This window comes from Amphiura filiformis, chromosome 19, assembly GCF_039555335.1.
Source record: "Amphiura filiformis chromosome 19, Afil_fr2py, whole genome shotgun sequence".
Taxonomy (NCBI): domain Eukaryota; kingdom Metazoa; phylum Echinodermata; class Ophiuroidea; order Amphilepidida; family Amphiuridae; genus Amphiura; species Amphiura filiformis.
In genome coordinates, this window is record NC_092646.1 from 17,939,157 (window position 1) to 17,957,092 (window position 17,936).

Consider the following 17,936-nt stretch of genomic DNA (forward strand, 5'->3'; position numbering starts at 1 on the left):
ACCCTAAATCCTGAAAAATCAGGGTGGCAATTTTTCTTTCTTTCATTGAACTGAATAGAGGTATTTTGTTTTATTCCCCTGACTCATGTGATAATTATAGGTTAATGAACGTGTATTACTTATTGGGAGAGAAATTAGACAAAATAATGCATGTGTGCTGATGTTGATGCGTCTAATGCACGAGTCTCGAAGGGGGGAGTGCATTAGACACATCAGCACAAGTGCATTATTTTGTCTAATTTCTCGAGCAATAATTAAGTAATACAAGTTTATTAATCTATTTCATACACGAGAAGAAAAAAACATGTGATTTTTACTTTTTTTATATAACAAATTATCACTAAAAATGTTGGAAAACAGAACCAAATCTAAATGCATCAACCCGCCCAAAAATGAATCAATCCTACATGACGCTTGACGCACGCTTGAAACACTGCTCGTAGTAATGCTGGAGTGCACAATATACACAATCAATGCATGTTTCGTACTTTTCTAACAGCTTTTCTGATTGGCTGCTTTGATATAAGAATGTATGAAACATCATTTCTTAAATCGCTAAAGTTCATTATTGCGCCACCACACATAGGATTCATAAGTCACTCATGTATATATCATGGCTTAGAGTTTGTAATGCTGTAAGTTGCACTCATGGTTTGTGGTCAGAAAAAAACACCACGGGGGCATTATCATGGGTTCAACATCCATCCAGTGGTGCCTGATCAGAGTGTGGCTGCAATTATCTATACATAGCCTCACAGGTTTTCTCAGGTCTCTTTCATTCTTTTAAATAGAATATTACCCCATTGTTCTATCCTGTCTTGTAGTATTCATCAATGTGTTGTTACTATGGTAACTGTGTGGTATGGAAGTGTTCTGCAACAGCACCTCTAGTGTCTGATTGGAAGTAGCACATTCAGTCCCCATAGTCTTGTTCGTGTAGAAAAACTTGTGTATGAATTATCTTGTGGTCAAAGAAAGTTTTTATTTAAAGGGGAAAATTTTTGAAGGATAAAAACCCATCATAACATTAAATTTACCGATTTCAATTATGAAAGTTCACAAAGTCTGAACTTTCATGGGCTGATCGTTGTGGACAAAAAAAGCAGTAATCTTACTGCTTGATTATTAGAAATCAAAGAAGAGAGCAAATAAACTGGATGAAGCAGGATAAGAACTAGCAACTTTTGGATGGAACCTGAGTTCAGCAGTGTACCCTTTAATTTGTGTGACCATGTGTGTACGGGTGTGTATATCTACAATGCTAGACAAAAGTTGTTGAGACTTACGACAAGTTTTACTGCAAAATTGCATGATTCAACATCAATTTGGGGCAATGTGGAAAGGGGGCAATTTATATTACCAGGTTCAAAGTGTCCCAGTACTTTAAAAAAAATGTCAGGCATTGTAGGTGTGCACCATGGCATACAGAATCAAAATGTTGGTTGCTGATGAGCATATCAAGCAAATACTATGATCTAAAACAATTTTGGAGACAACTGTCATGTTTTGATGTATCACATGTGCTTCATTATGAGCTAAAAGGGTCTTATTTCAATAATAATCTGGTTCCCCAACACCCAAGCACTAAGAAACTACAGTGGATAATCATGATCTTTCTAAACATCGCAAAAGGGGGTTATCTTTCAACACAATGCTTAAGGTGGTACTACACCTCCTGATTAATTTTGTGACTAATTTTGCATTTTCTCAAAAAATAACTAACACTGGTAACAAAAGTTATGTATATTATAGGGGCAAGGAATCCAATTGAAACTAAAATTTCAGTGATTCAAGACAGGTGGTTCATTATATGTTAAGAAATTATACGAGGTACATTCTAGCGGTACCTCTTTTCTTATCATACATAACGTACCTCTTGTCTTAAGTCACTGAAATTCCAGTGAAGTTAACTGGATTCCCTGCCCCATATACATAACTTTTGTTACCAGTGTGTTATTATTGTTTGAGAAAATGCAAAAATAGTCACAAATTTATCAATTGTACCACCTTAATGGAATGTTATAAGTCACACTCTCTGATTTTACTCTTTTCTCTCTATGGTTGCTTTTTACAGAAAAAGTCAAGAAACTGAAGTTTAAAGGTGCTACAAGGACAGGAGGAAAACAACCAGAATCTAAGGAGGGATTCAAGCAATTCAATCTTGACCTGATTTTGCAGACAAGTTAAGTTTTCTTCTGCTGAGAGGAGAGTTGATCCATATATGAAAGAGCCAGCGTCTAATGTGTTAGACGCTAGTAAAGCAAATTGATCATGGTGCATTTCAATATAAACAGAAACAGGGAGCATTGCATGTTATTGTTGTTTTTCTGTCTCGCCTAAGTCAGACAATATGGGGCTTTCTCTAATTTAGGCCATTTTGTTGGGTTTTTATGTATTAAAAGCATTTCATTTCATTGCAGCATCATATCATTCTCTCAAGGCCATTGCACAAATAAGTAGTTTGTAAGTTTACTTTGATCGGATTAGGGTTTAAAAAGTTTACTTTGATTGGAAGTAGGTTTTAAAAAAATGAATTGTACAGATATGTGACATGATCTGATGTGATAAGACCAAAGTTAGCAATAATGTAATTGAGATATAGGCAAATATAAGGAGCAAAAAAACATTAAAAAATGGACAGAGACAAGTATGGTAGAGACTCAGGGATTTCAATATCAGTCAATTAAACTCTGGAACGATTTTTTTTTTTTTTGAACAAATTTTAAAACAGCAGACCAATGTGTTAAATTTTGCACCCTCAAACATACAAACCATCTCATCCTGATGAAGACATCAGATAATCCAGCCATCCTTTTTCGCACTACTAACCAATCATGTGGGAAGTTAGATTGACATTGACATCAGATGCAAACTAGTTTTTTTAATTCTGTGTCAGATTATAGGTACTGAGTAGGATAGTGATGGTAAGGGAGCGATCATTATTTATGGCAGGGGAAATGGTAAAATATAGGGAGGAACACAAATTTTTTGGGGGTCTTGAGGGGGGAAACTGAAATTTTTAGATGAATTAGGAGGGGATTGTTAAATTTTAAATGGAGAAAATGGGGAAACAAGGGGGACACAAAATTTTGAGCAGACGTGAGGGGAATGCAAAATTTCTCCAAAATGCCCATTACCCTCCTGCCGTAAATAACGATCGGTTCCTAACAACTCAATTTTCAACATGGCAAACTTTAGTCTGAGTGGATTAGATCATGTCACATAATTGCTGTCAAAGTTGAATTTTTTTTTTTGAATTTTTTTTGCGCTTTGCCAATTTTGAACTGTTTCCCTTGTTTTGAAATTTATGATTCTAAATTGACTTACATTGACCTGTACACAAAAGGAATATATTTGCACAAGGTTATTTTGGCGGTAGCAGCTTGAAACGAGAAAAGCGCGAAAATAAATGCAGTGCGAAAATTTGCACTTTTATAGTATGTTGAAATGCTAGTGGATTGTACAAAGGTCTATGAACTGTCTTTTTAAAGCTGAATTTATGCCCTAGTTGCTGGTGACAATAAGATCAGGCCACATAGAGGTGGATTGCTAATAATGAAGATAGAACATTGGCTTATCATGTTATTAACTGGGGTGTAAATTCAGCTCAAGGGAGTGTATTAAAGACCCAGGTGGATGGCACAGCATAAACCATCCCATCCCATGATGCATTGCATGGGCTATTACGTTTAAAATCCACTCTACCCCTGTGGAAGATTGTGGAAATATATGCCACAGAGGGAGTATGAATTTCAAATGGAATGGGCACATTAGTCATGGAGTCATGAATGTTTCAAGACATTTGGTTGCTGTACATTGCAAAATTGTTCATTTGGATATTGCACATGGGAAAAACGTTTTCAAGAGATTTGGGTAATCCACATTGCAAAATTGTTTGAGATCTCCCTGTGTTATAAATCCCCTATACTCGAAACTGGGACAGAGTGCAAAATCCCGATATAGTCCCAATTCATGATTTCTCCAGAGTACTAAAATAATTGATTGGTACACACTGCAATTGTTTATTCCAGTTGAAATCCATACACCCCCTGTGGATGACATGACCTTAATCTTCCATACAGGGGATGTAGATATCAAATGGATTTGCCGCCCATCCAGGATGCCCCATTTGAAACTCACGCTGTCAGTGTGGAAGATTAAGATCATGTCTTCCATAGGGATTTCAACTGGAATGAAAAGCCCAATTCACAGCTCATATTCAGAGCACACTTATTGAGTTTAATTCTGGGGTTATTGTTTGTAGAGTATAAATCACATGTGTGAGTTTTGTTAAGAGTAACTTGCACACAAGGAAGGGGTTTATGATAGAATATGACAAGTTAGCTGCTGTGTGTAATTATTGGCTCAGTATAACAGTACCCAATGATATTAGATCCAAAGAGAACCGGCTCAGAATTCTTAAGGGAAGGGGTATGAACGTTTGGACAGTATTTATTGTGGGACATTAGAGCACATTAGACGTATCGAATTGCATTCTGAATACGAAGAATGTCCTTCTGATATCAAATAATTTTGATTTTTTGAAATTCGCAATACACATTTTATGGCAAATCATTAAAAATTGATATTTTTGATATTTAATAGTACTAGAAGTAAACTTTATAAATCTGATGATTTATACTTAAAGTGTATGTAGGTGGGATGAAAAGCCGATGATCAATATTGAAAATTTGACCTTTCGTATTGAAGATATGGATTTTTATCCCAAAACACCAATAAAAATTAGGTCTTTTGGGGAAAAAAATCCATATCTTCAATATGAAAGGTCAAAATTTTCAATTGATCGTCGGCTTTTTCTCCCAGCTACATATACTTTAAGAATATATCATTTGATTTATAAAATTTACTTCAAGGACTGTTATATATCAAAAATGTGAAAAATATCAAATTTTAATAATTTGTCATAAAAATTTGTATTATATCGTGAATTTCAAAAAATGAAAATTATTTGATATCGGAAAGACATTCTGCATATTCAGAATGCAATTTGATATGTCTGATGTGCTCTCATGTCCCACAAAAATACTGTCGAAACGCTTGAAAATGCTCATTCCAGATCCTTTAACAGAAGTGAGCAAAACCACTAATTGCTCACTAATTGATAATTGCCCCTTTGGTCCGATTCACTGCTTGAGAAATCAATGTTCTGCACAGTTAACTCCTGCCTTTCTATGTCAAAGGGTTAACTGTTAATTGGTCAGTGCCCCCAGGGGGATGCTTAGGGATTTGTGATTGGGTATTCACAACAGGATTCTCACCTCTATTGATACAGCAAAAAATTATGTCTGTTTAGGTAGCTTGGCTACCAAGGAGATTAGACTTAAAGAGGACTGACTCAGAATTGGCCCGAATGGTAAATCCTCCATATAGGTTTGTTATGCATGGGTACCAAAATAATGTTCTTCTGCCATTTATCATGCAACAAGAGCCTAAAATCCAAATCTTTCAGCGTGATAAGCATTGCACAAAGGTTTTGTGTGTATTGTCGGCACTTGGTTCACGTGCAGAATGCAAACAAGACACACTTTAAATCAGAAGTTCACTCGACGCATGGCAAAATAATGCAGAGGTAACAAACTATTTTGTCTTGCATGAGTGACACACAAACGTTGAAGAGTCTTCTCTTTGGGTCTAATTTTTTTTTACATTTACCACTGATAAACCATCTTGAGCTAAAATTTTACAGGGAAAAAATTGTGTGCAATACATTTGCCTGAGTTGAAATGTGTTCAACCTGAGCATTTCTGATTGGCTAACCTTTTAGATACAAGTTCTCCACCCCACCCATGTGACAGCAAAGTTGCAAATGGCAGCAATGAAGGTCATTTGGAGTTCTGCTTTTCTTGTACTTGGCACACAATGACAACTGGGACCACAACAGAAGTTTTGATATTGCTCGTAATTGCTTTATTGCCCATTATATCTCTTATAACAATTGAGAAGAATTCCCATTTCGGTCATGTTTGTATATTTCATTTTCATTATCAGTTTTTATATCTTTTTTATTTGATAAAAGATGGTTTTATCTCATTCTTGCCCATATTATTGGAATATTATTATCCTTGTTATTAGAATTTGCAAATTGGCTCAAAATGAAGACGGTAATATTCCATTATAGAAGTGTTAATACCATCTTAAGTGGAATGAGTGCTCTTAAAAGCAAGTCTATTATCAAAAGAAGAGCCACTTGGTTTTAAGATATATGTTTTCCTTCTTTATGTGCAAGAATAATAGCTTTTACGGAAGAGGATTTTAAGCAAATCTTTTTTTTTAATCTTACTTGGGAGGGAATTCATACGAAATGTAGCAAAATGTTTTTCTATTCAAGTTCAAAAGTCATAAATCCATGTTGTTCTTTTTAAGTCCTGGGATGTTCAAAGATGCCCAATTTGGTCACCAAATCCAAAATTACAGTGAATCTCATGTGGCATTGAACATGACTGCTGTCAGTATATACAGTGCATTTTAAGTTTTAAAAAAACTAATGAGTCATGAATCTGTGCGATGTTGTGGTGGAGTGAGTATCTTGTTTTAAGGTTTGTTTTTAGCCCCTCGTTCAATTTGTGACTATTTTTGCATTTTTCTCAAAAAAATAATAACACACTGGTAACAAAAGTTACGTATATTATAGGGGCAAGGAATCCAGTTATTATACTGGAATTTCAGTGACTCAAGACAAGCGGTATGTTATTTATGATAAGAAAAGATGTACCGCTAGAATGTCCCTCATTTCTTAATATATATAATGAACCACTTGTCTTGAATCACTGAAATTTCAGTGAAGTAATTGGATTCCTTGCCCTATAATATACATGTTACCATTGTGTAGTTATTTTTTGAGAAAAATGCAACATTAGTCACAAAATTTATCAGGGGGTCTAGTACCATCGTAAGATAGAACATGTGATTGATTTGGGACAATTGCAATGCAAAGAAAACATTAGTAAAATTGAGATATTGAGACTAATATTGGCTTTCAACCTGTACCTTTGGATACTTGTCGGTACATTGCAAATCTTTGTGAAGTTTGGCTCCTGTAAATACAGTGTACACAATGGTGTGTAACATTTTAAAGAAAAATCAAGATCTGGTCTTTGTTGAGAAAATCTGTAAATTCATACTAGTACATAGGATTCCAAGAAAAGTGTCAGATATGTGCCATGAGACCTATGTAGGCCCTAATGTCCTTGAACATGACAAAAGTTATCACGTCGGAAAAACGTCTTAAATCCAGCAATGATGAAGTCTTGGGCTCCAATATTATAAAGTAGAATTACTCAGAGACTTTATAGTACTATAGTCTTCAAGCACGTATCCAACACTTTTCTTGGAGCCGTAGTTATAGCTTTGACCTCGCACACCGATGTACGTAGCAAGCAGCCTTGTCTTATCGATTCATACGGCTGTTAGAGCTGTTGATTCCTTACACTTTTGCACACCCACATGTGAATTGGATATCCAGATCTGCTGCTTGAGAATCTTCCAAATCTTCTCATTTGATAAAGGATTACCTGTTTGGCTTTGCAACTTTTCTTTCTCAATTGAAAAATGCGGAGACACGATCGGAGACAAGATCATTGAAGCTAAGGCCCCAAAAAATGAAGGGGTTGTCTATTAATGCTTTTCAGTGCTTTGTCTTTGTCTAGGAGAAAATGAAAAACAGAAAAGCGTATTGCATTTTTAGCCCACATTATGGCCGAGTTTTCATAGTTTCCCTTAATTTTTAAAAATCCACTTGTGTGCCAAAATTCATATTTGAAAAGTTTCACGCATCTCTGGAGTAAAGCATATTCCCTTTTACCGAAGGTTGATGCACTGGTGGTTAGTGTGAAAGAAATTGAAGAGGAAATTAAAGCACAATTTGACGGTGTTAAGAAGTAAATTGAGAAGAAAATAAATCTGTTTTGATTTTTGTGGTAATACTTTGTGCCTGTATTAGTTGAGTGAGTGGGCAGGAGAGAGATTGACTTGTGGCTTGGCCACTGTATAAGTTGTAATTTTCGCATACAGTGTTTTTCACGATTTGGAGTGAGCGATACGTTTTCGCAATTGTTATTTTCGCAATTGCCCTTCCCTATACTTGTAATACAGTATTGCATATATTTGAGAGTTGTTATTTTTGCGGTTGGAGCTCTAATTGCGAAATTGGCGAAAATAAAACCCTCACAAAATTTACCACTTATACATTTTCCAGTTGAAATCCATACACCTGTATAGGACACATGACCTTAATCTCTCCCACAGGGAGTGTGAATTTCAAGTGGGGTTACCTGAATGGGTGACTCCATTTGAAATCTACACCCCTGTGTGGGAGAATAAGGTCATGTCATGGGGGTGTTTGGGTTTCAGCCAGTATAGCCCAATGCTATAATGCACCGTGTGTTACATATCAGTAAGGCAAAGTAAAAAATAAAACATGTTTCTCGTCCAGGTTTTAGAAAAAGTAAGAGGAAGAGGGGCTTTTTATTTTTTATTTTTTAATGAAAAATGCCCTGAATTGCTCTATTTAGACGCTTTTTATCCTTTTTATAGCGTAAAGACTAGAAGCTGAAAAACATGAAGAGGCTCTTTTTATTTTGTTGTTTTGAGATGTCAACCCCTCTGGTCATCACAAAACACTTCACAAATGTTTCTAATACTATTGTAAAGGCTTATAAGAAGAAGTTGCAACTTCTCTAGTATCTTTACAAAAAGTTATGACAGAAAGATTGCAAAATAAAAATAAAAATGCAAAATCTTCAAAAAAGGAAGCGGGAGGGGACGAGAAACATGTTTTTTTATTTACTTGGCCTAATATTATTATTGATAAGGTATTCTAATTGGCTTTCTTGATGTTAAATGATCAGTAATTTGTAATACCATGTTCACTCCTAATTATTATTATCTAATTGGTGCCACTTTGTAATAAGCGATAACATAAAATAACAATATTAAATGCAAAAAATACAGCCTCTGGAGGTCAGACATTTTGCATCTATTCAGTAAAATTGTTGTCTGTTGTTGATAAGGGTAGACAATTACGTTTATCTTCTAATTCTGTAAATGAGCATTGTTTGTGTGTGCGGCAAAACTCGGTCACACTTAGGAAAAGAAGTGAACACTAATTGGTCTCAATCTGATAATATCACTCAGAGACAAAAATCTGTGATCGGTTGAAAAATCTGTAATCCAACACAGATTTTTCAACCAGTCACAGATTTTCATGCAAAAATGAGTCCTAGTGTGTTTAAACTAATTTTCTCACAAATTCATAATTGCAAAAAAATTGCAGTGTGCAATGACACAAAATGTAATAGTGTTGAATAAGATTAATTTCCTGTAAAAAGGTTACACAAATGAGAATTATCAAGTACTCTGAGAAGGTTACAGACGAAACTTGTAATTGTACAAATGGTTGATGAAGTTTAGTTAGGCACACTTCCTTCCCCTTAGTTATATTGACTTGAGTCAATTGAACAGCTTTTCTCAGAACCACTAATTTGTTAAGATATTCTTTTCCTTGATAGTAATTAAAATAAACAGCTCTTTTCAGAGCCACCTAAACAGTCCTTTTCAGAGCCACCTAAACAGTCCTTTTTAGAGCCACCTGAACAACTCTTTTTAGAGCCACCTAAACTGCTCTTTTCAGAGCCACCTAAACAGCTCTTTAATTAGGCAAAATAAACAGCTCTATTTGTTTCATTGGTACACCACAAGGCAATATAGCCTGACAACGTAACTTCATCTCTGATTTTTATTTTTGAAATGTAAGAAAGAAACAAGAAAGAGTATACCACAAAACAGTGGTACAAGAGAGAGATAGATGAATGCCCTAATGTGCCTTGTTTTAACTATTGTCTATGTTTTATAGTTCAGTTCATCATCATGGATCAGATTGTTTTTGCTTATATCTTAAACTGTAAAAGTACTAATAAAACAAGTATTAGTTTGTAAGATCACTTTGTCTTCGTAGATTTAGATTATCATATCATATTCAGTCTCTACATATAGCCTATACTGTGCTTAAGATGTAGGACCTCTATTTTGTTAGTTTTATGTACTCTTCTGTATCGTAGTTTAGAAGTAACTATAAAAACATTGGTGTATGGATCAAAAGTGATCTATATCAGTCATTTGGTGCCAAAGTTGCTATATATTTTTATATCTCCTTTTGATTTCTTATGATGTGTTCCCATAACCTAAAGATATTGCAAATGGTATACATCTTAACCATATACTACTCTAAAGAACAATGGTAGGATTAGTTACTGGGACAACTTTAATCTTCATGTCCAGGTGTTTATAAGAATTATGTAAAAGTAATAAAGGAAGAGGTTTTTCCCACTTTTTTTTAAACTTGAAATTGAGCGGCTTTAATAGCTTTCTGTCTTTGTACATTAGCTTACTACTGTGCTAAAAGACAATTTTACAAAATCAGTTTTGTGTCTCATTCAGGATTTTTTATCAAAGCGGCATATGCCATGATTGGCAGTGTGCGTGTATGCAACATGACCATCTTGCCCTTGCTCTGCGTAGGCCAAACAAGGCGCACACTGACTTGATGACGCGAAATAGGTTTTTAATTCTGTCTTTCAGTGTACTAGACTGTCACAATGAATAGTAGTGTCAAAGTGTTCTATCAGATTCGTTCTCCTCTGTACCAGAACTGGTGTTGTTAGAACATATATCATTTAAAGTAATTATATCTATCGAAAAAAGTTTCAAGTAAAGATATCAAACAAACTTAAGTAATTGATTCAAAAGATGCAAACCCTGCAATGAATACATTCATTACTGAGGGTGCATTAATAATTGTCATATTACAAATTCACTATCATTTCTATAAATTATCGATCCCAGAAGTTGAATTAAAAGTTCAATATTTTGAAGTGAAAACTCGTATTTGTCATTCAGCACAATAACATGTATGTCTCCCACCAGCAATTTCCGTAGGTACAATTGTGTGTGGGTTTTTGCACAGAACTATTGGACGTCATCTCATTATTTGAGTGTTGAAATGTGTTTTGATTTCATTTCCTGACCTGAAATCCCTATGATGATTGATTTTAATTGAAAGTAAAAATAGTTATGCAAACTAAGCCTAAGGTGGGGCTTGAGGGTTCAGGCTATGATTTGAGCTGTAGGGTTTATAGGATCATCCATGCTATATCATATCCTTGGGCACAGTTCGATCAATCCAATATGCCTATGTACTGATGGAATGAAGACATTGTACTCTGGTTATCAAACCCACACTCCTTACTAGAATGGCAAGTTTCATAGATTTAACTAGTAAGTGTGGGTTGCTGAATTTGGTCATATAGAGTGAGGTTGTTTCAGCTGGTAGTGTATAACATTTGCAATATCAAATCTTCCATTGTCTTACCATCTCTCAAATGTAAACATAGTTTTATTTATAAAGGAAACATGAGATCGATGTAATCAAGGTATTAAGCTTGCAGATCAGTTTGATTATCTATAACTTTTATATGTGTAACAATGTATGAACATTAATATTTCATATTCGTTATTTCTTATCCATTTCTATAGTTAGCTTTTCATTTCATCTACACTGTTTCATTATGAAAATCTAGTCTTTCTATTTTTCGTCGTTGGGCAGGAAAATCCTCCTGTGTCTTTGGCCCCTGAACATGTTTAAAGCAATACCTCCTATGTAACCTGTTGGCAGTTTTGCTTTAAACATGTTCAGGGGCCAAAGACACATACGACGTTTTGATGTACAAACTGTATCAAAATGATTGGACTTTTTCAAAACAATTTTACAAATATAAAATCACTCATGATTATAATTTTTGTGCTACTAATAGAAAGGGGCATATTTGAACTTAATGATAGGAAGCCAACAGGTTGTTGCATCTGGGAGCTATTGTCATTCAAATGAAGATCAACATATTTATATAGTTTACTGGCACAGCACAAGTTGAATTATAGCTTCACTACTCAAAATATTTATTGCATAGGTGCTCTCAGTCAATATCATACTTCCTTCAAAAGCATGTCACTTCTTAAGAGAATTTGTTATCTTCATAACCTATAATTCTAAGAGAAGATAAAACTACTTAATTTCAAATATTTTTTTAAAAACTTGAACCTAAACTGGTAGCCTACATGATAAGTGAAAAATATTCTGCAAAAATGACAAGTTGTCGGTTCCAATCAATTTGATACAGTTTGTATTAACATGATCAAGTAATCATTTGTAAACTGTGCCTTGTTGCTGAAGAGTAAGGCTGAAGAAACTAATCATTGTATATTAATGGTGATTTGCGTGGTTGCGCCCACATTTCATTTTTTGCATTATTGTTCAAATGCAATTGGGAGTGATTACCGAATAGGGTGCAACTCTACTAGTCTTATCACAAGACTGCCTTACCCCAATCCTAAACCCTAACCTCTGTAAACAAGGACTGGACTCAAGTCTTGCAAGTTGCACCCTATTCGGTAATTGTGCCCAGAATTGTAGGTACCTAACAGCTTACTACGCCATTGTCGAGTTTGATCCATTTAAAATATTAGAAGCAAATAGCTTCTTATGATGAAAAGTATTTGACGTGTTTCAGATTCTGGCCATGTCAAGATGATCCAATAATGTTCCTAGAAATGACACTTTGTTCAATAAATATCTTGACATTCATAGAGCACTTGCCATTTAGATACAAGTTGTGGCCGCAGGTACTTGAAGTGATGTATAAACCATCAACTGAACCAGATTAGGCTAAATCTTATATATAGGGCGTACTGGCAAGGGTAGTTGGTCATTAAAGAGAAACTTTATTGGGCTATTCCATTTACATTCTACACTACCCCTGTGGAGGATTTTGGAAATAGCGACCACAGGGGGAGCATGAATTTCAAATGGAATTAGCACATTAGACAGCTCCATTTGATTTCCATACACCCTCTGAGAAAGATTCAACCTGAATCGTCCACAGAAGGAGGATGGATTTCAAATAGAGTTAGTTAATGGCTAATTCTATTTGAAATTTATACTCCCCCTGTTGAAGATATTTCCTAAATCATCCACAGGGGTAGTGTGGAATTTAAATGGAATAGCCCATTGGGCTATACACCCCATGTGGAAGGCATGACCTGAATCTCCCACACAGAAGTGTTAGGTTTCAAATGGAGTTACCCATTTAGGTAATCCCATTTGAAATTCACACATTCCCTGTGTGCGGAAGATTAGGGTAATGTCTTCCAAAATGGGTGTTATGGATTTCAATTGGAATAGACCGTTGCATCTGTTGTAATAAATGATTTGAATGCAGTTGCAAAAGTGTGATTAATAATCAAAATTTGAGCAAAATCTTGAACATTGAAGCTATTTATTTGATAGCAGTTGACCAGACTATTGTTTACTGCCAATTCACATTATTTTAAGGAACAGAAGCTGTGCACTGTTTCTGAAGATATTTGTAAGTAATGTTCAAGAATTTAAGCTCAGGTAATGTGTTGAAGCCTCAAATATGAGAGTTGGAAGATTAATGTTCAAGAATTTATCAAAATTAAGCTAGGGTATGTGTTAAAGCCTCAAATATGAGTGTTGAAAGTTCTTCCAGTAGAAGTTCATACAGTCAAAAACGTTCCATAGTTTTAAAAAAAATAAGTACATTACAAAAGTGGTGTATTTGTATAGCGTAAGGACATTTGCTTGTATTAATGTCATAAAAGTAGACATTGTTTCCAGCTACAAATAAAAGCTGTACTGTCTTTGTTGATAAGTTTTCAACAATAAACTGTTGTTATTATTTGTATACTTAAAAAGTTAACATGGTTTATTAAAAGCCTAATGAACAAAAAGAAAATATTCTTGTAGTGTGGAATGTTATTAATGTTGTTTGATTTGCATTCAAGAAAATCTGTGGTCGCTGATAATTACATGTTATTTCACCCCAATGGATAAGCCATTTTCATTTATTTTAATCCAATTTTAGCTTATTGCAAGTAACACAATGTTTTTCAATGAAGTGGTACGTCAGAGATGAGAAAGGGATAAAAGCAACAACCATCTTACAGACAATTCCTATCAAAAAGCTTCTAAATTCCTACTCCCTTATCTTAAAGACAGTATGAGATTTTACAATTGCAAGATGTACCTTACGTGATAGGATAAGGGAGTAATCATTGTAATTAGTCTTTCTCTTGAGTCATTAGTCAAAATTGATTGTAACTATTCATGCAAGTAATTAATGTAAATACCTACTCAACGGGTAATACCGACAATAGTTTCAGTGGCATTATAAGTAATGTCATTCCTTCTATAGTCCTACTTTCAAATTGCGGATTTTAAGAAACACGCTCCAATTGACACCCTTATCATGCTTATCCGCAATCTCAATTGTCACAATTTTGTCCTAATCTGGCAAATGGTATTCCAGTTGAATACTTCTTCGAAAACCTATTTCATGGGATTTACACATTTTAAACCAAATCTATAAGCATGATATAGATAGGGGCAGATTTCGATCATCATGATCAAGATTTGTTATTGCGAATGTGAATTTAAAAATAATGATCAAATGCATGGCTCCTACATGATCCTTAGTCCTTTTTGTGATCAACACGCACAAGTTATTCAAATAAACAGCTCAGTTTTTGCCCAAACCCCCGGGCCCAAAAATAATCGGGAAGCAATACTTTAAAGTCTTAATGTACGATTTCCTTCAAATTTTTAATTTGTTATTCTATACTCAAAATGCTGAAATAATAGTAATAATTGTCGGTAAGGGTTTCTGTCTATTATGAGCTGAAATAACAAGGTAAAGTGAAAGAAACCCTAGTTTATTTTGGCCAATTAACAGGCAGTTCTATGGGTGGACATAAAGTCATAATCATACATTATGACTTTATGTCGAACTTTGCTCTGTTGATCTATAGAAACAACAAATTTGGCTGATTCCATTTTTTTAGGTGCAAGTTGGGAAATGTGTAAACATTACTAATATGCCAAAAAATCAGGTTTGAAAAAAAAATAACCAAGTTCATAATAAGATCGTACACTATGGCTTTAAAACTACGTTCTACTCACACACCCTGTTGCTTTCACAGCTGTGCGTAATGAATACAAATGACTAAAAGTAATAATGTCCCCGCTTAGTTTCGTTACAATGATGGATGGAATATTAATGGGCTATTCCAGTTAAAATCCTCACCCCTATGGAAGACCTTAATCTACAAGACTGTGAATGTGAATTTCAAATGTGCTTACCTAAATAGGTAACTCCGTATGCAATCTACACTCCCTGTGTGGGAGATTAAGGCATTGTCTTCCATAAGGGGTGTAAGGATTTCAACTGGAATAACCCAATTTTGAAACAGACGACACTGAATGGGCAACTCCATTTGAAATTTACACCCCTGTGTGGGGTATCAAGGTCATGTCTTCCACAAGAGGTGTAAGGATTTCATCTAGAATAGCCCAATTTTGGAGCAGACGACACTGAATGGGCAACTCCAATTGAGATTCACACTCCCTGTGTGGGAGATTAAGGCATTGTCTTCCATAAGGGGTGTAAGGATTTCAACTGGAATAGCCCAATTTTGAAACAGACGACACTGAATGGGCAACTCCATTTGAAATTTACACCCCCTGTGTGGGGTATCAAGGTCATGTCTTCCACAAGAGGTGTAAGGATTTCATCTAGAATAGGCCAATTTTGGAGCAGACGACACTGAATGGGCAACTCCAATTGAGATTCACACCCCCTGTGTGGGAGATTAAGGTCATGTCTTCCATAGGGGTGTAAGGATTTCAACTGGAATAGCCCAATTTTGGAGCAGACGACACTGAATGGGCAACTCCATTTGAAATTCACACTCCCTGTGTGGGAGATTAAGGCATTGTCTTCCATAAGGGGTGTAAGGATTTCAACTGGAATAGCCCAATTTTGAAACAGACGACACTGAATGGGCAACTCCATTTGAAATTTACACCCCCTGTGTGGGGTATCAAGGTCATGTCTTCCACAAGAGGTGTAAGGATTTCATCTAGAATAGCCCAATTTTGGAGCAGACGACACTGAATGGGCAACTCCAATTGAGATTCACACCCCCTGTGTGGGAGATTAAGGTCATGTCTTCCATAGGGGTGTAAGGATTTCAACTGGAATAACCCAATTTTGGAGCAGACGACACTGAATGGGCAACTCCATTTGAAATTCACACTCCCTGTGTGGGAGATTAAGGCATTGTCTTCCATAAGGGGTGTAAGGATTTCAACTGGAATAGCCCAATTTTGAAACAGACGACACTGAATGGGCAACTCCATTTGAAATTTACACCCCCTGTGTGGGGTATCAAGGTCATGTCTTCCACAAGAGGTGTAAGGATTTCATCTAGAATAGCCCAATTTTGGAGCAGACGACACTGAATGGGCAACTCCATTTGAAATTCACACTCCCTGTGTGGGAGATTAAGGCAGTCTTCCATAAGGGGTGTAAGGATTTCAACTGGAATAGCCCAATTTTGAAACAGACGACACTGAATGGGCAACTCCATTTGAAATTTACACCCCCTGTGTGGGGTATCAAGGTCATGTCTTCCACAAGAGGTGTAAGGATTTCAACTGGAATAGCCCAATTTTGAAACAGACGACACTGAATGGGCAACTCCATTTGAAATTTACACCCCCTGTGTGGGGTATCAAGGTCATGTCTTCCACAAGAGGTGTAAGGATTTCATCTAGAATATCCCAATTTTGGAGCAGACGACGCTGAATGGGCAACTCCATTTGAAAATCACACTCTCTGTATGGAAGATTAAGTCCATGTCTTCTATAGGGGCCTAGGGGGGTGTAAGGATTTCACCTGGAATAGTCCAATATAATAAATCATAGCAAACTACCTGATCAAGTCACGTATTGGATGTAGATTACTCAATGTCATATTTTAAATTGGGAGTGGTATAAGGTACAAAGGAAAGCATTATTTTACTGTCTCATCATAGTTTTGAGTAAGAAATATAATATTGATATTAATATTTATATACGTGATGCGGAAGTTGGTAATCTGCAATTTAGTGCTTTTTTGTGAACAAGAAATCTGCGAGATCCAAGCTCAAATTTAAAATTAATGATGAACCGTGCTGCAATTAACATTTAAAAATATTAAAAGTATTTAGGCGCGGTGTCTGTGAAGTTCGTACAAAATGTTCTCATGAAGAAAGGGTTGTTCCTGTATAATTTTGTGGTACAAAAGGAGAAAAAGTATATACTGTAGTTCCTTATTTTGTTCAAAGTATTTTCCTTAAGCAGCAAACTTGTTTGTGTGAAGATAGGCCCTGTGTGCGGGATACTAGCACAATGTCTGGGCTATAGTTATTAGGTTTTATATAATGATGGCATTGATTTGAGCCATTGAATAGTTTGTATTTTATACCTCATATTATACAGTTATCTTCAGTGGATATCATGCAAGTGTCTTCATACAGTTATCTTCAGTAGATAGCATATAAGGTGTCTCCGTACAGTTATCTTCAGTAGATAGCATTTAAGCTGTCTTCGTACCGTTATCTTCAGTAGATGGCATGCAAGGTGTCTTCATACAGTTATCTTCAGCAGATAGCATGCAAGGTGTCTTCATACAGTTATCTTCAGTAGATAGCATGCAGGTGTCTTCATACAGTTATCTTCAGTAGATAGCATGTAAGGTGTCTTCATACAGTTATCTTCAGTAGATAGCATGCAGGTGTCTTCATACAGTTATCTTCAGTAGATAGCATGTAAGGTGTCTTCATACAGTTATCTTCAGTAGATAGCATACAAGGTGTCTTCATACAGTTATCTTCATTAGATAACATGCAAGGTGTTTTCATACAATTATCTTTAGTAGGTAGCATGCAAGATGTCTTTACACAGTTATCTTCAGTAGATGGCATGTAAGGTGTCTTCATACAGTTATCTTCAGTAGATAGCATGT

At 35.6% G+C, this 17,936-nt stretch overlaps 1 protein-coding gene across 1 annotated transcript in view; it reads left to right on the forward strand.

Annotated features, from left to right (window-relative positions):
- LOC140140418 (RING finger protein 17-like) overlaps positions 1-2,985 on the forward strand; it is a 316,068-nt gene extending 313,083 nt beyond the window's left edge. The window contains exon 30 of the mRNA XM_072162178.1: positions 2,075-2,985. Coding sequence (XP_072018279.1) covers positions 2,075-2,099 — 25 coding nt within the window. The 3' untranslated portion in view covers positions 2,100-2,985. The remainder of the gene's footprint in view (positions 1-2,074) is intronic.
- Positions 2,986-17,936: the final 14,951 nt, after the last annotated feature.